A 24,136-nucleotide genomic window follows, 5' to 3' on the forward strand; every position below is an offset into this window, starting at 1 on the left:
TCAGGGCCCAGGACTTAGGTGGGTTGTGTTGAGTTTTGACTTGTCCTGGAAGGGCACGAGGCTCCTCAGGTGGGCTTGGACACCCGCTGTGACCAGCTGGGTTTGTACCCTCAGCAGGTGTTCTCCAGGGTAGGACTGTAGGTAGAAATCTGGTCACACCTTTTGCTTTCATTGCCCAGCCCAGGTGATGGCAGCAGCCAAGGCAAAATCTGTCCACAACCTTGAAGAGACACTTAGATGTGATAAATAAACTCAAACAGCTGATTTCAGGGATCAACAGAAAGTGTCGATGTTCTGGGACACATGGGCAATTAGGAAAAGACACCAAAAACCAAGGCTCGCTGGGCAGGGAAATACATAGGCTGTTGTTTTCCTTAAAAGCAGGGGACTCACAGGATCTTTGCCTAAGCCCCTCCTTCAGGAGCGGTGCTTTTCTGCTGTAGTCTCTCAGGAGACACCCCAGCTTTTATTCCAGGCTTAGATGCAGCAGAGGGGTACTGGGGATGGAGGAAGGAGAGAAACCAGCCAATCCCAAACCCAACGGGCCCCTGCGGGCAGAGGGGCAGGAAGCCCAGAGCTATCAGAGAGGCTCAAGAAGCAGCGTGGGGGTAGCACAGCTTGGCTACTTGTTGCTGGAGGCGCCTGGCGGCAGACTGGCCGCTCCCTCGCAGCACAGGCAACCGAGGCCCAGGAGACAAAACGCCCCAAATGAGCTGGTCAAACATTTGTACAACTTTTCCAGCTTTTACAAAGAAGGCCTTCTCTACACAATCTACACTTGGAGATGAACTTGGGAGACAAAGCCTGGAGAGTCCATTGAAACTCACACTTTAGCTCGGCCCAGACAAAGCTCCAGCTCGCAGCAGCTTGATGTGAACAAAGGAAGGCAACCTTTTTATAATTCAAGGAGAAAAGAAGAGAAAACAGCTCCACAAAGGGCCGAGAATAGACATTATGGGCTTGCAATGAGGGATGAATTATTCAATGAGCTCCAATAGCTGCTGCGCCAGGAAGTTTTATGGACTCTCCAGCGTGGAAAAAGTGGCTATTTCACCTACAAAATGTTTCTAGTCTTTTGGGCCGTCTAGCTGGGCCGGCTGCCATTCAAGGGCAATTGCTACCATTTTTAAAATCAGAGTATTCTCCGCAGCGGGGGCTGTACCGCTGAAAACACACACACTCCACAGAGGCTGAAACCTAATTTAATTTGGGGTTGTCAGAGAAGATGCAGTGTCCCTCTCTTTAAGCGGCTCTAGCTCCCTTTCCGGATAAGCCCTGGAGGGCAAGAAGGGCACAGAGAAAGGACAGAGTGAAGGGTAGTTTAAAGCGAAGTCTAGAAACCTCAAAAAATTACCCCTGTTGTTTGGGCACCAAAAGTCAGAGGCTGCTCCACCTGTAAAATAGAGTGACTGTTGAGAAAGTGCCGCGAGCTCCCTAGCCCAGAGGGAGGAGGCTGCCTGAGAAAGGACCTTTGGGTGCCCTGAGCAGGGCAAGGCGCTCTCTTCTAGAGGTTCCAGCTTCCTGGGGGGTGGGGGAGTTGGAAGGAAAGGGGGTGTTAAGACTGGCTTTGGTGGGGGGGGGCATCTTCCTGCCTGTCAGATTCTAGGACACAGTTAGAGAAGCACCCTGAAAGATGTCAGAGCTACTCTCATTTTTCTGTCCAGTGTTTGGCCTTTCTCCTAGGTGACCCCGTTTACCTTCTCACTTTCCCTTGTCCCTTGCCCAATCCAGGAGCTGCTCAGCGTGCAGACTCGGCGCGCTCAGGCCCCTGTGCCCTGGCGCGCACTAGACGCGGTGCCCCCTTCCTGGGTCCACCCTTCCAGCTCCTTTGCTCGGGTGGAATGAGAAGGTTGGGAGGCCGGGGACAGCAAAGCGCCCCTCCCCCCCACCGCCTGCGCCTGGTCCCGGGCCACCGGCCAGCACCGAGATCGGAACAGGCGCAGTCGGAGGAGCCAAGCCCCGGTCGCAGCATCGGGGGCCGTGGGTACAGCCTCCTCTGCGGCCACTCAATGGGCGCCTCTGTTCCTCCCCCAGAGCGGCCGAGCGGGCCCGCGGGCGCCGCCACAATGGGTCGGCCCCCACTCCTGCGCCCTGCGCCAAAGCGCCGCGCCGCGCCGCCCCCTCCCCTGCGCTCCGGCCGGCTCGAAGCTTAGCTCGCCGGGCTGCAGCCGACTCAATTGCCTCCTTTATGTCCTTCTCACTTTCATCTAGACACAGCCCGCCTCCCCCCTCTCCTTCTCCTTTTTTTTTTTCCTCTCTTGCCTGAGGCTCACATTAGTGAAATTTCTGCAACCTCCCCCCATTTTTTTTTTCTTATTTTAAAGAAAGCCCTTAACACAAAAGCAGTGACTAATCAATAGAAACTGCTCCTTCATCTCTTCCTCCTCCTCCTCCTCCTCCTTCTCCTCCTCCTCCTCCTCCTCCTCGTCCCCCAGAAGGGTGACGCTTTTCCTGTTTGTGAGTTTTGGGAAACATTTTTGCTTTGTGCCGTAATGGAATTAGAGGACAGATGAGGACTGTAAGTGGGACACGCGACGGCAAGACTCTCGCTTAAATATTTAGATGCAACGTTACAATTACTGACTTGTTGCAGCGGCTTTGAAGTGGCAGCTCCGGAGTGCAGGGGGAGAGAGGCCAGATTGCCCAATTGATGTTTTGACTGGGGCTGGAGATACACTTTCATAGGACTTTGCTTTCCTCTTTTAAAAATCACTAGTGAGCGTGGAGAGGTTTGCAATGATTTCAAAGATGAGGCTAAGAGACCCCAACCATAGGTCGTTTCAGGCTTATATTCCGTTCGAATCTCTCGCTTCCTATTTGACACTTATGAAAAGCAGGTCTTTTTTTTTTTTTTTTTTTAATTTGAGAAAGTAAAAGTGACAAAAGTTTTGCAGTCCCGTTTTGTTTGTAAACTTGTGAGCTTTTCTTGAAATATCTAGGACGACGTCAGCTTTTCAGCGGGGCATAAGAGAAAGCAATTAAAAATGCAGAAAAATTTTAAAGGCCCTCGAACTATTTCATTTCCAATGGAATCACGAAAAGAGCACTTTATCATTAGCGGGAGCTACTGAAGTCGAAAGGAACGGAAGGCCGTTTCTTCCCCCCGACTTAGCAAGGAAGGACATTTTGGCGCGAGGCAAAGCGGGGGAGGCGGGGGTGGGGGGGTGGGGTGGGGAGGAACTTTCCCACAGACTGAAATCATAGGGTATAAGATCTTAGGTTTGTGGCATCGGAACCTTTATTAAAGCGGACAGCCCACTCTCCAAGTCCATTTGTCAGAATCCCAAATTTGACCCCAATGTCGCCTCTAGTCTTTTGAGCGAATTTTCTGTTTTCTGAAGCCCTTAGGTTACTCAAAAAGGAAATAGCACCCATTTAAAGTGTATTGGAAATATCAAAACTTCAATCAAATTAAAACACCACCTTGCGTTCTTTTCAAGGACATAGCGTTAACGATTTTTTTCTGTTGGGATGGGAAAGGAAGAAAGAAAGAAAGAAAGGGAAAAAGAAAAAGAAAACAAACCACCAGAATTTGGGTCTTGTAGGTTTTTCTTTTTTGCTTATTTGTTTTGTTTGGTTGGCTGGGGCATGTTGACTTTCTAGCCTTATTGAAAACATGCAGATTTTCTAATTAATGCTTGAAATCGTATGTTTATTTTGGGGCTTGATTTGATTGTTGATAGCACCGGAACGGGGACGTAGGGGCTTCAAGTGCGTAATAATTACTGAAGGGTCATTTAAGAGTCCCCAGGGCTTCGCAATAAAACCCACCGCGTTGAGGCAGAACCAGCAAGTGCTCCGCGGTTCAGGAGAGAGGGATATGCTGAAATCAATCAGGTGAATAAGAGCATTGCCACTAAAACCCAGTTGCAATATCCATGAATAAATATATCTGAAGACAAAAAAAAAAAAAAAAGAAAGAAAAAAGAATCCTTCCTAACCATGAAGTTAAATGTTTAAATCCTACGAAAGTAAATGGCCAATGAAAATTACAAGTTGCAACAGCAGCTACAAAGAGTGAGACAGAGTTTGTCCAGGACTGGGGGGGGACAGAGAAGTTTCAGTTCGGTGGGGTTCTAGACAGGTAACTTATTTATGCGGGTAAATAAAGATTAAGGAACCATTAAGAATGTACATATATAACTAACACGACACTAACAGACAATTAAGCAGTCAGTTTAATGCCTTATCTCACTGGCTGCTCAGGGGTTGTTTTACAACTAGGAATTAAAATCTGAAAAGGAAGTTTTCAGCAGCTCTGGCCAAATATTGATTAAGTAGCTGTTTGTTGATTGCATTGTTACGCATTAAAAGGCCGGGATCCCGGCCCCTTAGTGGCCATCTTCTATTGTGAGGGATTCTTAACCACAGAGATCAAAGCGGGATCATTTCAACTTATCTGTCTTGGAAAATCCTCCTTTTCCTCTGAAACCTCTAAGGAGGATTGACCAAATTCTCTTTAAGAAATAGGAACCCAAACCAGTTACATGTCGTAGGTTTCTAGAGAAGAGATTCATGGGGTGTTTTTAATTATCCTATGGTGATTTCTTGTTTAGAGCTTAGGCTAAGATGGTGAATTTATCATCAAATAGATTCTTATTTTTGGAGGGTGGCCGGAAGCATGGAAGCTACTATCTGCATGTCCCTAAATTTTTAAATATGGAACTTTTTTTCACCGAAGTTGCCTTCTAAGCTGGAATGATGGAAGGGAAAGATGTCAGATTTTTAATGTAAAACTTGGTGGGGAATAATTAAATACATGGGAAAGTAGGAGTTATACTGACTACATTTCTCTACATGTGTTTCTATATTTTTGTGTGTTTATAGACGGTTATATGAGTCTCATGCATATTTTTAACCCCCTACAATGTAGGCATATACATGTATTTGTGTGTATAGTTTGTGCATCGTTAGAGTTTATAAGTTCGTCACTATGAATTAAGCTGGCAGTAAACTATTTCCAGTTGCACAAAAATAAAAGCTCATTTGTCCAGTGGATTACACTTCTAGAGTCATCAGAATTTGAGGTAACAGCATAGCCTCCCAATTCTTATTAAGCACCGCTGTTGAATGCTAGGGAAAAAAAATCTTCCCTTGAATGATTTTATAACTGCTTGGCTGTTGATTTTTAGATGAACTATTAGCCTTTTTTGTTTGTTTGTTTTAGCTTTAGAATTCAATATATTTGGATTGATTTTTTTCTTTTATTATGAGAGCTAAAATTCCTACAAGGGCTTTTTTTGAAATACCATCTCTGTGCTTAATTTGCAAATGCCAGCAAATCACTCTGAGGTTGTGAAATTTATGCCAGATTCAGGCTTTGGATATTCAAATGTGCATCATGGATTTGTCTTCCTGAATCCCCTTCTCTGACTGTGCTCATTACAGTACTAAATAATTGTGCATAGGACTGTATCTTTATTTCATTTTGGTTTTATTCTTTCTTGTTCACTCCTTTTTTTTTTTTTAAGATTTTGTTTATTTATTTGAAAGAGAAAGAGAGAGAGCAGAGAGGTCAGAGGGAGAAGCAGACTCCCCGCTGAGCAAAGAGCCCAACTGGGGACTTGATCAGAGACTCCAGGATCATGACCTGAGCCAAAGGCAGTCGCATAACCAACTAAGCCACCCAGGAACCCTCTTGTTCACTCTTGAATAAGAGGAGTCTTGACATACAGATATTTTCTATACGTCATATCTATATATTTTCTTGATGTAGTGGATATTTTTAATATATTCTATTATCATCTCCCAATTAATATTCTACCTATGCTCAAATGTTTTTTTGATATAACCCAAATCATTTCAGTGTAGAGCAACTGTCTGAAATGGATTAAGCTGGAAGGGTGAGTCAGCTCAGATCTGTTTCGGTTACCTTGTCTTGGGTCCAGATGCAACATTAGAGAGTTCTTTGCTGGTATTCCACATGTACGTGTATATTTCATATACGTATGGAGTTAAAGTAACTTTCCCCTCTTGGGTATCAGGCTATGTGTTCATATACTGTCAGGGAGGGCAGCAGAATTGGGCTCTAAACTAGGTCTGATCTCAGTACCAGGGAAGAATTACTGACTCAAGAACTGGCTTATGTCAATTATATCTCAATAAAGTAAGGAAGATTAAATATGATTTTGATATTATTTAAAAAAAAAAAGAAGAAGAACAACAACAACAACAACAAAACAACAACAACAAAACAACAACAACAACAACTGGCTGCCTTTAGCTGAGGAACTGTGGCCAGAGAAAGAGAAAGGGAATTTTAGTAGTTGCCCTTCTCTTGGAAGATTCATACCAACGTGGGAACAGAGGACCATCTTCTGCTCTGTTGGGAAAGCTTTTCTTGCCCTGTTGCTCCTGGTCTCTGATAGAGATTGTCACAGTTCAGCTCTCAGCTCTGTCTTGCAGTGTTGGGCCAAACACTGAGCACCCGTAGCATTGGATTTTTGCTGGAATTGGGACTTCTGTCTTCTAAGAAAGCTTTCTCTCAAATTATCTGTGTTAGGATTATGCTCCTAAATAACCAGAATATATATAATTTCCAGTTTGTAACTGGAAGGAACAGGCACAGTTGTCAAAATGCCCATTAACATTACAAAACATCTATTCAAGGGAGATGAGTTAGAAACTTCACCATTGTTAAAAGAAATATGAAAACCATAGAAATTAGTTGCTGAGAATGATTAAGGAAGTGTTCAATGAATTCTTACCTTCAATGTCTGTTTTCCTAACTTCCTGATAAAAACTAAGAAATGACGAACAGATAACTTCTATTTTTAAAGAAGAAAGTATATATTACTAAAGGGTGGTGTACAATTTAGAGTTTGATTTGATGCACATCTCTCCTAGGAAGGAAAATCCTAAGAAAGAGTTACCTTGTACATTGCATGCAGCAAGCTTTGTAGCATTTAGATTTTTGCTGCAGGATTTTAAGTAAACAACAACACAACAACAGAGAACCTCTTCTCTTTGGGGTGAAGCAACTTGATTAAAGTAGTCTGAGTTTTTATGCCCTCCTTACTGCAGTGATTGGGAAGTCAGTCTTTCTCAGTAAAACAAATTAGAACTTATGACAGGCAATAACAAACTAGCTGGCTGTTTCTCTCCTTCAACCCACTTAGGAATTTCGTGACTGTAGGTACTTTTCTTTGGCCAGATTTAATGCATCGATAGCAGTAGAGTAACAAAATCTCGGTTCTAGGAGCTCATCGATGGATTCCATTTAAAAATAGCTAATCAAAATACTTGTGACAAGGATGGGAGACTCTTTTTGGCTGACCAACATGGAACTAAGGGAGAGGAAATACCACTGATTTTTAGCATTAAAAAATGTCTAAGGTCATATTGTGAGTTCAAATAATACAGTTTTATGGAGGCTTAAATGTAAATTTTGAGAATTTTTATAATCTGCTGGTAGGCATATTTCTGGAAACAACTGCAGAATTAAATGTCCCTGCCTTTATGTCATTAGATGGAAACAATAAATAAGTTAGAGTAAAATAGTTAAGAAAGGAAAGTTGATTGCTGTGCAGTTTATATTGTAACATAGGACTGTTTTAATGTTTGTGTACTTTCCTAGTGAATATTTACATAGTGACATACAAATTTGCATTTTTAATAGAAAGCCTACATTTGTAGGCTGTTGATTTTACAGGTACACAGATATGTAACAGTACACCCAACATACCCCTCTTACCTTTTTTTTTTTTTTTTTTTGGCAAACCCTAGTGTAGACATAATTTCTCCAGCCAACAAGCACTTGGGTATTGTATGGAGACGCTAATATGTTTCTTATTTCCCTTATAGGGCCTATCTTTCTAAAGAAAATTTTATTTTAAATAATTGTAGGCTTAGAGAGTCTATCTTCAAACGTATTTTAAAATTCTCCCAATATTCTAATATATTATCTTGATTAAGAAAATCTTGGCCAGTGGGGGTGAGTGAGTGTGTGTGTGTCAATTACCATGGTTGAGCTTAACCTGAACTAAAGAAAATTAATTGGTCCAATTCATTTTATTATAAGAAAAGCAACAGGTTTCTTCTTTCTCAATCCCTACTTGGCCAGTTTCCTGATTGAGGTCCACTAAAGCATTTGAGTGTTGTCTGTTCTGACTTAAACACACCCTAAGTCCCTCTTCCTGCCTTTTTGCTTGCTCTGTAAGAGCCTATTACCCAAGGCAAAAGTGGCTTTTTCTTGCATCCCTTATTTCACTCTAAAATTGTGACCAAGCACATTTAGGTGTGACCCCTTGAACTTCAGTTTTGACATATGTAAGATGGGCCACATCATATCAGCTTCCCAGGGCGCTATGAGAAGAAAATGAGAAGATGCAAGTTGTATGCAAATTACATGTATCATAGGAAAATTCAAAATCTTGGGGGAGGAAACCCTCCGAACATGCAGAAAGTGACCAGCCTGCTGGCAGATGGGCTCAGCCCAAAGGCAGATAAAAGCTTAATTCAGAGCTTAGGAACAACAATGAAGGAACACGCACACATATACACAAACACACACACACACTTCACTTTCACTGCGTCAAAAAATGGAGATTGTGAGCGGCTATTTAATATAATAGATTTTATTGACTTACCAGATAAGAAAAATAGCAAAATTCTAAAGCCATTCATTGAGATGTCAAAAGATACTTCTGAATTATTTTTTTCTCCTAGTTCTGCAAAGATTACTCTTCTCTCTTAGATTAACTTGGCTTTTTTAGAGTCCTCCAAATTAAACTCTTCTTTCTTTCTTTCTTTCTTTCATTGTTTGTTTTTCAACAGGTTCTTCTCACTCTATCAGACATTGACAAACAGGCTGCTTTTTGAAAATAGGTCTCATGCATGCGTGCCTTTGTACTCCTGAAATTCTGTCGAAATGCTTCATTTTATGGAATTGCTTTTGCACAATTTCTCATTCTGTGCCCTCTTCAGGCTACTTCATTGTTCTTAAGTATCTTCTTAGCTCCCCATGTGAGGCTGTGTACATTCCTCTTTCTTTGTGCATGATTCTACTTAACCCCCTCTCCTATCAAATTTGAGTTCACCAATATTAAAGAAACTTTCCAAAATAGGATTCGTTAAGCTGGAGGATACATTTCAATGACCTTTCTACTTGATTTCCCTCCATCCAGTTCCCAAAGCTGGGGACTTTTGTGTTATCCCGGTGCAATGCAAGAATTGAAAATAAAGTCGCCTGGCTTGTGAGGTTTGGGGAGCTGGAGAGCGCCTGCCCCCGAGTTTCCCCTGCTGGAGCTGCTTGCTGGTGCAGCCACTGCAGAGAAGGAAGGTTGTTTTCTTATCCCCGCATGCACTGGTCTGACCTGTCTCCGAAATAGGTCAGGCTGGGGCACGGCAAGTTTATGCAGCTGTTGGGGCTTAGGCTCTCGGCAGGCAGCCCGGGAGCCTTGCTTGGCGGCCCCCAGTGAACTGATGAAAACTTGCTGGCCAGCCACGGGGCCTTCCTTCTGGACCTGTGCTGCCTCCCCACCCCCATCCCGAAGGCTTTGAGGTGCAAGAGGATCCCTGGATTATGGGGGCTGACTCTCAGCCTCAAAAGGGAAGCGTTCTTTGATTCCAAGGATTGCCCTCTTGTGGATGCAAAAACTTCATCAGATTCCATTTTTAAAATCATCCTATTTATTTTGGCTGGGTAAAACCTTTGCTCTTACATAATTCCAAAGATATAGGGGGATAGACAGTAACAGGTTTTCTTTCCGTAGTGTCCCTCTGTATCTTGGTCACCTTTCTAGAGTCTACGCATAAATAAACAATGATATTTCACTCTCTCTTTTAAAAATGTTCTCTCCTTTTGTGCACATGGTAGCCCATGATAGAAACTGTTTTGTGCCTTGCTTCCTGCACACAACCCCCGCCCCCCAAGGATGTATCTCAGTGATTACTTTGCATCAGGGTCTGGGGGCTTCCACAGCCCCTTTGTACAGCTGTGTAGTATTCCATTGCATTGGCAAATGATGGTTTATCTAGTATTAGGTAGTTTCCAATTAAATGACACCATCTGGCACATGTGTGCGTTTATTTGTAAAAATAATTTGTCCATGATAGGCACAAAGGGAAGACATTTGTAATTTTGATAGTTTTGGTGGAATTTTGGTACTATGTTGAGAACAAACAGGGGAAGGCTTGCTTCGTAAGTGCGGGGCAGAAACATGTTTGTCTGTGGCCACATGCATGAAAAAAACGAAACAATTTTCTCTACCACTGTACACGTATTGGAGAACAGGTTTTGAAATCTCTGCCTAGGGAGTTGTTCTGCCAACGTTGACTACCCTCTGGAAATTCCTCTAAGCAGTTATTGCTCTAAAAGGAACAGTCTCTAAATCCAGAGAAAGCTTTTTATTTTATTTTTTTTTTTGACTTTTTGGTTCCTCTTTGTACTCTTTTTTTTTTTCTTGTCTATTGTTCATTTCAGTCCCCATATCTCATCGTATATTAACATATTTGCGATAAACATTCTTAGCTGTTTTTCTTTCTGTGCTACAAAAATTATGGACAATTTTATAGCAATTTTGAGGCAACTTCTTTGATTGTTTAGTTACAAGAGAGAAGCTGTCTGTCAGGGTCACCAAATCAGGGTTGAACTAGTAAGAGAGCAGGCCATGAATAATAAAACAGGGTCTTATATTTCTAATTTTTGAGAAGTGCTGGCCTGGGTTCTTGGGGTTTCTTGAGTTTGGGAAAGGCTGATTTTTAATTTTACAAACTTTTAAGGGGCATGTATCCATTCCCTTCTATGCACAAAGGACTTTTTATGGTTTTGCACATACCTTGCCTCCCTCAAATCGTTTCAGCCTATTTTCCCTTACATCTGATGCCCAGGAATTCAGTTCTTGATGCTGCTGCGTACCTGGCCTACCTAAGCTGAAGTCCGAGTCCGTGAAATGAGCCAGGAAGAACCGTGTTCCAGCCATAGGAGCAAAACAACCTTCTGCAAACCCTCCTGGGAAAGCGGAAGATGGAAATGCCAGTAAATATTACGGAGTGAACATTTCAGGTCATTCCTCTGGAGGAGTGGGCCTTTCAGAAATAGGAGAATGAGCTGGGAGCTAAGAATTTATTTTTTGAAAAAGCAGGATCTTGATTTGGCTTAAAAAAAGAAATAACGGAAAAACAAAACCAATCTTCTGTCTTGACTTTTCTTGCCTCCAGTTTGAGAGCACAGTTGGGGCAGGCAGAGGAGGGAAGGTCTGCTCTCTTCATGCTAGGACTTCCCCCTAGAAGGCAGCTAGATGAGCGCTCTGGGTTCTCTCCCTGTTTTCCCTCTGACTTGCTTGCGGAAATCTGAAGGAGTCACTTTGGACATGTAAACAGGCCTGGTGTTAAGAGCCTCGGTAAAGAGCTGAGAAGAATCAAAAGCAGCTCCCCCTCCCCCGCCACCCTCTCTGCCCAGCTCTGTGCGTAATTTGGATTGAATCAGACCTGTCATTTGTGACATCGGATTACTACCTGCAGAAGGATGCAGCTCTCTACCTAGGGAGGAGGGCCAAAGGAGGGTTCATGCTGAAAGAAAGTTTGATTTGTTTGTCAGATTGCTGTGATGTTCTCAACAGAAATTTAGACTGGAAGAAAATACGTAGTAGTTTTCAGACCCACGTTGGCCGCGTAACCACCCTTGAGATGCTGATGTTGTTGTGCTCCCCTACACAGGTGAAGAGAGAGCCTTGTCCAGGGGCTGGCTCCTTGTCAGCAAGGACGGACTTAGGTGTGAGAGCTGCTCTCTCTCCTGACCGGTAGATTTGTTGCTTTTTAAAATTAAGAGGGTGGCGGGGAGCGCCTGGGTGGCTCAGTCCTTAAGCAGCTGCCTTCGGCTCAGGTCAAGATCCCAGGGTCCTAGAATCGAGCCTGAGCTCCGCACTGAGCTCCCTGCTCGGTGGGAAGCCTCCTTCTCCGTCTCCCACTCTCCCGGCCTGTGTTCCCTCTTTCGCTGTGTCTCTCTGTCAAATAAATAAAAAAAAAAAAAAAAAAAAAAAAAAAAAAAAAAAATCTTAAATAAATAAATAAATAAATAAATAAATAAAGAGGGACCCATGGATTCTTTGGGGGAGACAACTTTACATTTCATGATTTGCAAATGAGTGGGATCTCAGTGTCTGGAATCATTGGTTCTCTTTGAAAAAGAGGAGAGCTTCTACTCTCTTCTGGAAGCATTTCTAAAAGGGCCTGGAGTCCATGTCAGGAAGTCCCCCCAATAAACAGGGTCTCCTCACAGCATCTTGGGGGTGGGGTGGGGACTAGCAATACCCCGGAGAGGAATAGGATTTGGGAAGCTATCCAGTGTGGAAGCTTTCCAGGTGGTAGACTCGCTTGGCTTTTGTGCAGACAGGGCACATCCGGGGCTTGTGTGCGCGCGACGCGCATTCATCAGAGGGCGGCAGAAAGGCAACTTCTATAATTTCTTACTGGAAGCCAATGTCTGCTTGTGGTCACTGGCCCTGCCAAGCTCTGAATAGTTGCTGAATTTTTGTCTGAAGAAAAGATGGCAAAGGGGAGACTGGGATCTCAGTATCAGGTCGAAAACAGCAGAGAGCCGGGATGAAGAGTCCAGGGCATGGAGGGATGCGGGGGTCTTGGCAGGTCCCGCATCATCCAGGGATTGGGTTCCAGGAAGGAAGCCAGGGTGGAAACTCAACTGGCCTAATTGGGATTCTGCTTCTGGGCTCTTCCAGTTAACTTTCTGGGCCTTGACTCCTCAGTGTCTTCTTGCCTGTGGAAAGTACCAGCTGGTGTGTCTCAGGGCATTCTTGAGCCAAAAGCCAATTGGTGGAAGACCACCTCACCTTGTTTCCTTCAAAGGCTCAGTAAGTGGTCAGTGGAGGGTGGGCACTTACAGATCTTCTGCAGGTGGCAGCAAGGACTCATTACCTGGCACACTCTGGTGTCACGCAGTCTCTCCTTTTTCCAGGAAATTGAAACCGAGTCACTCCCCCGGGCTTTTCTTTGTAACGGAGTATTGAAATATACCTTGGGCTGATAAGAAGAGGACCGATTTCCTTATAACAAAATACAAATGACGTAGAAAACCAAATTTGGTCTGAATTTTGTTTGCTGTCTAACTTTATCATTTTATTGAATTATTATAATTTAATGTTACTGGTTTAAACTAACAATTCTTCCCCTGAAATGAATCCTTTTTATTTTTTTTTTTAATTGAGAACCCAAATTAAATTCATTAGGAAAGACAATGACTATCTTTCACATTGAAATTCCTAGTACTTGGAAAATCCTTTTGGAAAAGCTTTAGGAAAAATAGAACTGTCACTCAAACTATAGTTTATAGGAAATGATATTACCAGAACAATTTGGGCTTTTTGCAGGGATGTTTGAAAATCTCCCTACCCTCAGTGTTCTGCCTTTGAAATCCTTTGAAAATGTTTCTCCTATTTTCCTTTCACAAAGGCCTCTCTGGGCTGACCTTGGGTAAAAAGAGGGAGGTCTGTTTTGTATGTTCCCTGAATCCCCCACCCCTGTCCAGCTTCCATCTGGCTTACCTTCCTCTTGTGCACCCCTACCCTACACACACACATATAACAGAAGCTTCCACCAAGCTCTTCCTCATTCACAACGAGACTCAACTGGTTACCTCTCCCTGGGATGTTGGCAGTTTCCAAGAGGATGCTGGGAGCTGATAACCTAACACGGAGGAACCAATTCCTAATGGCAGAATTCCAGGTATCCACGTAGGAAGGAAACCTTTGAAGTGGGGCAAGGAATAGGTTTCAGTTGCCACTCAAAACACACCCCTGCAGATCCTATCTTCATGGTGCATGGCAAGACTAGTTCTGAAATGAGAGAGCTTCTTGCTGGTGAGTATGACCTCCCAGGGCATTGTACAGCTCTCCAGGCGAGGCAGGTCCAGGTGAGGCCGAGAGCATTCTCCATCACAGATGGATTCTCCACACTTACGGGGTGCCAGAGAAGAGCCTTGGCTTGTGTTTTTTGGTCTTCTTGGCAAAGAGCAGGGCCAGAAGAACATGAAAGGTCTGGGAGGGCACTGTGGGACCCATTGGGCCTCAGAGCTCAAAACCCTCCCCAAGGAACAGACATCTGATCTGAGCCCTCACACCATTTTTTTTGTTTGTTTGTTTTTAAGATTTATTTACTTATTTATTTATTTCAGAGAGAGAGAAGGGATATAGGGACAGAGGGAGAGAATTTTCAAGCAGGCTCCCTGCCAAGCACAGAGCCTGATACAGGGCTCCATCCCACGATCCATGAGATCATGACCTCAAGCCCAAACCGGAAGCTCAACTGACTGAGCCACCCAGGTGCCCTGAGCTCTTACACTTCTCGTGGTACCTGGACTGATGTCAGAGGTTAAAAGAAATGAGGCTCCCCTCCTCAAGGGGACTAGGGCCCAAGGGGCAATCATGATGGATCTGCCGGCTGGAAATCTTCTGGAAAGTGCACTGAAGCCCTTCCAGGAGTCTTTTGGAAGGCCAGTGACTCCTAGACTCTCAGTGCTGGGGTCCTGGAGAGCCTCAGCAACACATTGTTCTGGAAGATGTAAGCCATGAACCTCCCAGTAGAACAGCTGGGATTTATTCCACCCTTGATATATGGGGTTCTGAAACAGCCTGTCATGTCTGTGAACTCTTGAATGATCTTGAATTCCTGCTGAGCCCCCAATGCTGGCACTTAGACTTGATTGATGTTTTATAAGTATTAGGTAATGACAGCAGACACAAGCATGTAGAAACAGTCTACATCTCCCCCCGGTCCCCTCAAGTGGAGGATGAAAGAGGAGTCCTTGTTGGAGGTGAGCTCATCATGGAGGGAATGAACCTTGAGTTCTAGGGATCCTCACCTGTGTGGGCCCTTTCAGACTCTGGAAGGGACCCCACGCATCTTCATGCCATTAGGTTTTTGCAAATGTGACAAAATGAAGATACATTGGTTTTTACTTTTTTTTTTTTTAAGATTTATTTATTTGACAGAGAGAGAGAGAGATCACAAGTCAGCAGAGAGCAGGCAGAGGAAGAGGGGGAAGCAGGCTCCCCGCTGAGCCAGAGAGCCCAATGAGGGGCTCGATCCCAGGACCCAGAGATCATGACCTGAGCCGAAGGCAGAAGCTTAACCCACTGAGCCACCCAGGCATGCCTGGTTTTTACATTTTAAGAAGGGCTCCCTTAATTATAAAAGCTTTAGGTCCTACAAAACTGTATCTATCCTTGTCCTTGTTCAGTTTAGGGGAGGAAAGGTAGCGGTGAGGAGAGGTGGTCCCTGTGCATGGTGAAGGCCTGGCACAGACGTATGTGAGAGCAAAATAATAATGATGATCATGATGATAATAATAATAATAATCGTCATCATCATCATCATCATCATACTCAGTCCCCCTCAACTATGTCTTGGATGTTCGGGTTGCCAGGATGCTTCCTCTTTCTCAAGCCTTACCCTGTTTACTTATGGAGCCAAAGTCAGTCTGGCAACCCACAGCTACTGAGAATTTACCTGTGTGGCCCTTAGACTGCATAGGAGTCTTTGTCCTTGCAGGGAACCTCTTAGAAGGATCCTGGACAGATTCCTTACAAGAAGATAAGGAACATCCATCCTCTTATGGGACATGGGCAGGTGGGCAAGAGCCTTCATTTGGGCATGAGAATGGGGGGCTAGGCTTTGATTTCCTCAGCTGTAAAAGTTGGGTCAGGCAATTTTTAGATGTTTCTTGTAGGTCTCCCGAACCGTGACTAGGACCAGGTTGCTTTTCCTCTCTGGGCCTCACTCTCCCTTCCTCTGGGAAACAGAAGCACTAGCGAGGTGAAGGGTATGGTCTCTCTCAGCTCTGGTGGATGTGGCCGCTACGGTCTTGTTCTATTCTCAGCAGACTCTCGGCCACCCCGGGCAGTTGTTTGAAGAAACAGTGAGGCCTCCAGGCAGCTGGAGATACAGGGCAAGAATGGAGAGGCCTGGGGCCTTTCGATATCTTAGTGGATGAGGAATTCCTACCTGTCTCATCTTTGAAAGGAAGGACTTCAGGTGCTGAAACAGCGAGGGTGAGGACAGAAGCTTGCTGTGTTTTGGGGCAGGTGGACATGGTCTTCTTCCCCACCCACGCTGGGCAATGGATGGTTTCTTGAAGCTCCTGTCAAAACTGTGGCTTCTAGAAGAGTCTGGAAACGGGTATGGTTTAGAGAACTTCCCCTTAAGTTAGAGTTGCTTAAGCAGGATGGTAACATTCCCTCTTTCAAATCATCTGTGTCTGGACATTTTTCCCAGTGACCAGAGAAGACAGGAGATTTCTGGGAGTCGACCAAGTCAAAGCTAGAAGCTGGGCTTGAGGAGAAAGAATCAGATGATGGTACCTTCACTTCATCTGTTTCTGCTCTTGTGTTTTAAATGTAAAGTAACTCCCTCATTTGTAGTTGTCAAAACGGAATCAGATAAATAAGTTTGTTTGTTTGTTTTTGCCTTGGGTTAAAAGACATGCATAGAGGCTCACGAAAAAAAAATCGGATTTGAATCTATTAAAATTTTCCATGAAAAGCAGAGTTTGAGATAAAACTCTAAACAGTAGGTAATATGAAGTCTGAAAACCTACTGTTTTTGCAAGGACTTTACAATTAAGCATTTCAGAAACTTGAATATAAGAAATGTTTTTGTTATATTAAAAACAATTCAAGGCAAGAGGTCATAGCCTACCAAGAAGAGATTTTAATAATTTTTTTTCTTCACTATTTTACTCTTTTATTTTTGTGGAAGAAAATGATTTCAAAAGTCAACATCTACATGTTGACTTTTTTAGGTATATATTCTGCAAACAGACTATGAATCATTCAGATGCAGCAAACCTTAACTGCCAAGGCCAAATGACAAAATTAACAATGTAAAATGCATTGTAAAAATTTATTTTTGGAAGAATTTTTAGAGCATATAAAATATCCAAACTGATCTTTGCGTGCATAATTTTTCTTAGGTATCCGGTAATCTATGGCTCAAGGTTTCTTATAGTTTCCTTTATCTTAAACAAACAGATTTGAGGAAACACATGTGAGCAAATATTGCTACAAAATATCTACTAATCTTTTTGACATAGAAGCTGAACATTATAAAATGAGAACATCAGATAGAGGAACTATACCTCTTTATACATTCAGAATAATAAGTACTACTGTTTACCATATGAAAGAGTTTGTTTCTAGTTTTCTTAGTGATTATCCTATACTCAGATCAAATGTATTGCGATTTTGAACTTTGAATCGCAAATTAAAATTTTTTTTGATAAGAGAGAAAGTCACTACTTGACCTGTAGATTAAAGAAGAAATCTGATCGTAGCTACTTTTAGCCACCATTAGAATTTTTGTCTGTAACTTCATACAAATCAAAACAATTCGAGTTGTCGACTCTCCTTTCTGTGTCCATAAGCAAACCTTCGACTTACACCGCAGCCCGAGTTTATGCTCCCCGGACACATTTGAAGAAGGAGAATTGGTGAGAGTTATGACATACATTTGTTTAATATAGTTCGACTAGTAAGATAACAACATAACTTTTACAACGGCAAGCATTTATAATGCTTTGCCAAGCGTTGGGGTGGTGAGTAGTACTCGATGTATTTGATTTCCTCTGCGTACTTTTTTTTATGTTTTCTTAGGGAAGTGCTAGTGGAGAGTCGAAGAATTGCCATTCTATTTAACTATATAAAAACATTAAAGCATTTTAGGGAATGCAGAAATACACATGCTTCAGGTTAAAATATTGAGACATCTTGGATATTTTAATAACATTTCCACTATAAAGTAGCAAGAGCAGACTTATTTTTTAAAATTCTTTTATACAGGAGGTTACAGTTGTTGATTAAAGCAATTTGAACACTTTGGAAGAACACATCAGCTTTCTAGTGGTGAGACATGGTCTGTTTTCCCCTCTGCTATTAAAGGACGTGTTTTTTATTTATAAGTGGAGCACTATTAGGATTATTTTTTGCTGTTGTTAAGAGGGATTTTAAAGTCAATATGAATACAGATTTATATGCATTAAAGAAATGAAATTAAATGCTAAAGCCAAACTGTTGAATGGCATTCTGTAAAATTTAGAGATCCATTCTACTGAAATTATTTATATTAATGATGTTTTAAGACTGTTGTACAGTTCATTTTGGATGTTTGAGATTAAAAAAAAAAAAAAACCTCTCTAGAATTTGGAGAAAGTGAAAGTGTTGCTGTGTGCAAGGAGAGGGTCCAGCAGAGCAGAACACATTCTAGAGAGTACTTACCCTGAACATTCTTCAAGCACTCAGGACTCTATATATTTCACTTCTCAGTTCGGTTGCGAAGTTGATTTCTCACGTTAAGATTAAAAAAAGTGTTTTCCCTAGAAAGCAAATAAACGCCAAACTCCAAATTCACCACTAAAGGGGGGAGTACGGTTTAGACTTGCTTTTATTTGAATGATAGGAATTTTCTAATGAAGGAAATGAGTTGACAAACAAGTTTAAAGAAATTGTAGCACCTACTTTGTCATATTGTGGTTGAATTTTAATTCTCTCATAGTCCCAAGGGCTGCCAAATTATTAAAAAGAACAATGAGTTTCTCAACAGAAAGAAAAAAAAAAAAAAGAAAAGAAAAGAAAGAAAAAGAAATTACCCAGGGATGCTGTAACTTACAAAACAATTGTTCCTGCTAAGCTTTGTGCAGCTTTAAATACAATTGAATATTAATTCTATCAGACCTAGTTGACTTAAAAGCTAGGATGGATCAGGAGCTGATTTTTGGCATTCCTTCATTTTTCCACTCTTTTGTTCACTTGACACACAGCTTTTATACCCGGGCTTTGCGGGAACCAGTGGCGTGATCTCTGAACAATCTGTTCGAGGAGGAAAGGGCTCCTCCAACCAGCAGCCAGAGTTTTAATTAAATACTGTTCATCTTGTCTATCTCCAACAGCTGCAGAAATAGCTGTTGGCATAAAGGTATCAATGAACTTATGTTCTCTGGTGTTAATAGAGCAAAGAACCTCCTTGGCGCTTAAAAAGCAAAACAAAACAGAACGCACACATGCAACCCCGCCCCCCCCACAGTCATGTCATTATTATTTTTAAGTTAAGAAGAATCACATCGAAGAAACGGTCCTGTCCTGTGGAGCCAGACTCAGTATCCCGTTGTAAGGTACATGCAGGTTGAAGAAATTATTTTGTTTATTAATTCAGGTTACATGTCCTGCCTAGCTGGCTAGAAGAGAAAGGAAAGAGAGGTGTAACTTTTAGCACACACACTGATTTGTTCTTATTACATAACAAAAGTCTATTTCTTTATCATGTTATCATTCAGTTAATAAAAATTAGCTACAATAACAGCATCAACTTAAAAACCCCTCAAAGTCCAGGGGATTTTCTTTCACAATGAACATGAATACTGTTCAGAAATACAAACAGTCAAAGGATAACTTTAGGTCTGAAAGAGAAACCTGGCAAGGGTAATTGAATAAGCCTGGGTCCCTTGACTGTGTCATGGTGAGGGCAGTCAACATGTCATAATTAGGTTTATTGAGGGCCATTCCAACAATCTGCTTCTATTCTTCCTGCCTTATTGTCCACAGCTAGGCAAATAGCCAAGGGACAAAAGGAATCAAGTGCTGACAAAACATGAAAGAGGAAAAAGATTTAGCTGCTTTTATCAAAGAAACTGAGAAGGACTTTGTGTAAATAAAATAAGTGACTGGCCATCCTGCATTTAGGCAATGCCGTTTTCATTAGAATTAATTCTTGACATATTGGAAGAGTTCCAAGGGAAGGATTTCTACTTCTGACAAGTTTAATTTGTAAATTAAAAACAGTTGGTTAAACATGAGCCTCCATCAACAAAACTTAACCAAAGCCATACATGGCAAAGGCCTAAGCAGGTGAAAAAGAGAATGACTTTGAAAACAGTCTTCCCCCAAAATTATGCAAATTCTTATTACTTCATAACAAATGTTTCCCATTGAAGCCTACAGCAGGATGTCTGCTCCTGGAGGTTTGTTTAGATCGCATTTTCTTCCCCTTTAAGCCTCCGAGGTTGACATAACACTTACTCCGTGTTGGTTCCTGGGAGTAGAGACGGCAAGAGCGGAAGGGATAGACAGACGGGACTTTTATTTTTTTTAAGAAGTCAAGCGAGTAGGACTTGAGTAGGACTTCTGTAAGTCGACACGTCTCAGGACAGGCTGCTCCGCTTTTTTCTTCATTGAAGGTGAGCGTTTCTTGCAGGCGTGCTTCTGATGACTAATGGGGAGAAAGCAGAAAGCGTGGACGGTGGAGGGCAGTGGTACCTGTGCTAAATATTCGTGAGATCTCCGGTCCAGGTCCTCCGGCTGGAGGTTCGCGCGCCACGCCGGCAGCTCTGTGGTTAGGACTTAGTGATAGAGACAACGTGGAAACCTTCAGTTCGGAGGTCCAGCTGGCCTCTGGACAAGACTTTCATTGAAGTCTAGGGAGGTCCTTTCAGAAAACAGCTGCTCGTGAAGTGGGGCCGCCGTGCGTGTTGCATCCTTGCAGACGGTGGCATCATCAGCTTCGGAGAGGGGTCTTTCGGGATGCCCTGGATTTCAGAAGCCCTTTTCCAAGCTGTACACAGGAAGGTGGCTAGAGGAGAGAATGCTATCCTGAACGATTTGTCCCTTGGGAATAAAAATTTTGCTTGAGTATCAAATGTCCCTCGGTTCTATTGAGAGTTAACATGGGAAATAAGAAACCTATTACTCAGGCAGCTTCAGGGACCAGGCTGTTCAGATTTAAGAATTTCACATGGCTTTACTTCTCCCGACACCAAGGCATCCTGGAGATGTGCATTGCCTTACTCCTAGGCCCTTGAAATTAAAGTGAAAACATTTTTCTCATCTCAAAGAAAAAAAAAAAATCACTTCATTCCATCAGGTAGCGGGTGTGAGCACGCTTTATGGGTAAAGGCCTGGACAAATGCAAAAATAGAATCATTACCACTGGTATCACTACTATTGCTCTGTTTGAATGGAGCTCATCAATGGTTGCATTTGTACGGTGTTTCTAGCATCCTGGGAAGCACTGAAATACATGGTCCAGATGTTTCTCTTGTGGCCCATTCCATTGAACTTGCAGTGTCTTGAAGTTTATTCTACTTGTGGGTTTTGGATAAAACCAGAGCACCCCACTGCACAGCCCCAGTGTCGTTCTGCACCAGATGTAACTGTGATTTTCTGAAAGGCTTTGGGGTTAGAAGGCGTTTGCTTTTTGCTCCAGTTTGCTCTCTTAACTAGCTGTGATATCAAGGGAACCTCCCCAGCCACTCTGGGCTGAATTCTTCGGGAGTGGGAGTGATAATATTTGCTCCCCTACCTCAAAGGATTGTGGTGATGTGTTAGTGGTCCTGAACGCGTTCGATCTTCTAATGGATATGGAGCCTTATTTACTTATAATCTGCTCATTGCTTTTGTACTTACTGAAACAAGATTTGGTAGCTGATTGGGTCGCCTTGATGCTTTCTCAGAGTACAGTTTAATAAGAATTAAGTGGATCTTCCTGTGGTCAGTCCAAAATACACAGACTTCCTTCTGTATCCAGGATAGAAGGGACCTGGTTGCTGAGATCACGTTGCTTTCCTGCAAAGCAGCACCCTGGTGCATATCTGGTGGGTAAGTGGGTTTGGGGGGAAGCTGCTCTTAGGGTTTTGGACTTGGGCAAAATAAGGCTTTTGAGTTCCACATTGTTCTGATGCCTGTTGGCTCATGTCACAAGATTAGAAAGCCCAGCAGGCCAGGAAGGAGTTTCTCTGGAAGGAGCTGGAGATTTATGCAGACTGGCTGACTCTCTGACATTTATTTGCTGCCCTTTTCTCCCTCTGTTCTGGCAACCATGAACCAGATGGACAAGCTCATGGAAAATAAGGCCAGTGAAGAGAAGATGCTTTTGATTTCTTCAAAGATAAGACAGAACTCGCTTTCTCTCTTTCTTTTTGACCTGGCAGGGGCAATTTTATGTGCACGAATTCAAAATGGGCCCCTTAGCTTTTGGAGACCATTTGAAACATTTGAACAAGGACCTTCCTTGGTATGTTACTGAGAGTAACATAAACTCTGTTGATCAGGCATCAGCCGAAGGGAGAAATGTCCAGGGGATGGGTCAAATGTTATGCCTACCAGAGGTCAACCGTCCACCTTGTAGCCGGGCACCAAGGATGTCGTCTGAGCTTTAGCTAAGATTATAATTCAGTGGGACTGAATCCTTCCTTAATCATCAGCCTTTCCAAAAGGAGAATGATGAAGAGAGGAAGCATGGCTTACTATTTCACTCTGTAATCATTTATGAGTTGAGCTGTATTTTACCTTCTGTTGACCTCTGGTGCTGTTGGTGTCCTCATTCTGTAGTTGCAGCTACAGTGTTACAAGGGGACCACGTGATGATTTCCCTGGGAGAACTCTGGTTCGGTATATGGACAATTGATAGATGTGTTCATCTAATTACATGCAGTTCATAAAGCATCAATAATTTTAACACAAATGTTTATATCCGGAGTAATTGTGTCTTGAGCTCTGGGACATTTTTTCTTTTTTTTCAAAAGTTACAGGTTTCCCGTACATTTTAAAGTCATCACAGTTTCCCTCTGTATTACCTGTGGCGCAAAATTTCAGACTGAAAATACTTCATCAGGCATGTTGTTGAGCCCGGCCCTTGGAATTTCAGTGTTGAAATATGGGATTAAAAATGGTGAATGGATTTGCTAATTACATGCAGTTTTTCCTTTTCTTTCTTTCTTTTTTTTTTAAGGAAGGAGGGGAGGGGCATGTGCGGCTCACGAATTTAGCCTTATTATTTATTTTATGTGGTCGCTGTTTGTAGACTTCTTCTTCTTCTTCTTCTTTTTTTTTTTTTATTTGTTTACTCTTGTTTGTTTGAACTAATCACTACTTAAGGAAAAGACCTCTCCGGACAGCCTCCCCTTCCCCAAGCCTTTAGCTGGGGTGACCATTCAGGCATAAAAACGTGCTTATCTGCAAATGAATGGCAGCTCTTCGCTTCATTAAAGCCCCTTTCTCTTTTGGCACTCGCATTGTGACCCTTTGATATTAATTCAAAGGGCAATTAAAGAATGCGGCCCATCTTTGAAGTAAGGCATTCAGAGCAAGGGTAGGGATGAACCTGGGCCTCTGATGGACTGTGTGTATTCAACAGGCCTTTTCAAGGCAGTTTGAAGTGAGTCAAAGAAAATGGGCAGGAGAAGGTCAAAGAGAAAAAAGAGGCTAAAGAAACAGTCAGTATTTGTTCGGAGTATTAGCCAAGCAAACTGCAAATAGCAACAAAATGAAACAGTTAATAGAGCAGCCAGACAGAGCCATGTCAATCACTTAACTCGGACAGCATTAGGCCCACGGAGGCTCCCTCCGCTGTGTTACCTAATTATCTTGGGAAAGGCAGTAACTGGAAGTAATGGTATTATATTTCTTTCTGCTTACTGCCCAGAAAAGGTGATAAATACTCACTGCTCCATAATTATGCAACATATATACATAAAGGAGGAGGAGGGGGGTGGGAGGGTGCTGGAAGGGGGCGGGGGATGCATTGAAGTCGAGTTCCTAGTAAGAAGTCCAAATATGGCACAAATATGGCATTTTCAAACATTAGCATGCTGGAGAATCACTTAACTTGTTTCAGCTGGAGCTGGCTGAAATATGCAGGATTTCTTCTCTTAACAACCCTTAAAGACAAACATGTTTACCCATCTAGGAAAGTTCCTTTTTAGAGAAAAAAAAAATTCAGCCAGCAAAAGCTGTGCTTAAATCCTATGAAGGATTTGGCTGACGCCCCATCCTGCCCCCGTGGAGAAGAGGAGAGGCAGAGGGAAGCTGGATTGTCTCTGAGCTTTCCCCATTGTGCCGGACTGCTGGACACACCCATGGTGGGGGGGGGGCGGTAGCCGTCCTGGTGCCCACGTCACCTAGATAGGCCAGGCAAAAGGCAGGGGGCTAGGGGTCCGATCGGAGGCTGTGTCAGTTTCTTTTAGTGTGACGAGGAGGGATAATTTTAGATTTCACTTTCATTTGTCATTAGGAAAAACAAAAACACTTCATGCATTAACCAAGCACTTCTTTGAAAGTGTGAGCAAACTGACTTAAACAAAGATTTCCAGGCTTCTCCAGGGGGAGGGGGGAGAGGGATAGGTAAGGGATGGGGAATA

The 24,136-nt window shown here is 42.8% G+C and overlaps 1 protein-coding gene across 5 annotated transcripts in view; it reads left to right on the forward strand.

Moving 5' to 3' along the window:
• The window catches only part of PAX3 (paired box 3), a 98,618-nt gene that overhangs the window by 5,827 nt on the left and 68,655 nt on the right, over positions 1 to 24,136 (forward strand). The window contains exon 5 of one of the 5 annotated variants that reach the window (XM_082690420.1): positions 12,914 to 13,047. The exons of 3 other annotated variants lie outside the window; for them this stretch is intronic. In XM_082690420.1, the coding sequence (XP_082546546.1) occupies positions 12,914 to 12,921 (8 nt within the window). In that variant the 3' untranslated portion in view covers positions 12,922 to 13,047. Of the gene's footprint in view, positions 1 to 10,830; positions 10,913 to 12,913; positions 13,048 to 24,136 lie in introns of those variants that run through there. One more of the 5 variants, XM_082690419.1, reaches the window with a different exon arrangement.

This window comes from Mustela nivalis, assembly GCF_964662115.1.
Source record: "Mustela nivalis genome assembly, chromosome: 11".
NCBI lineage: Eukaryota > Metazoa > Chordata > Mammalia > Carnivora > Mustelidae > Mustela > Mustela nivalis.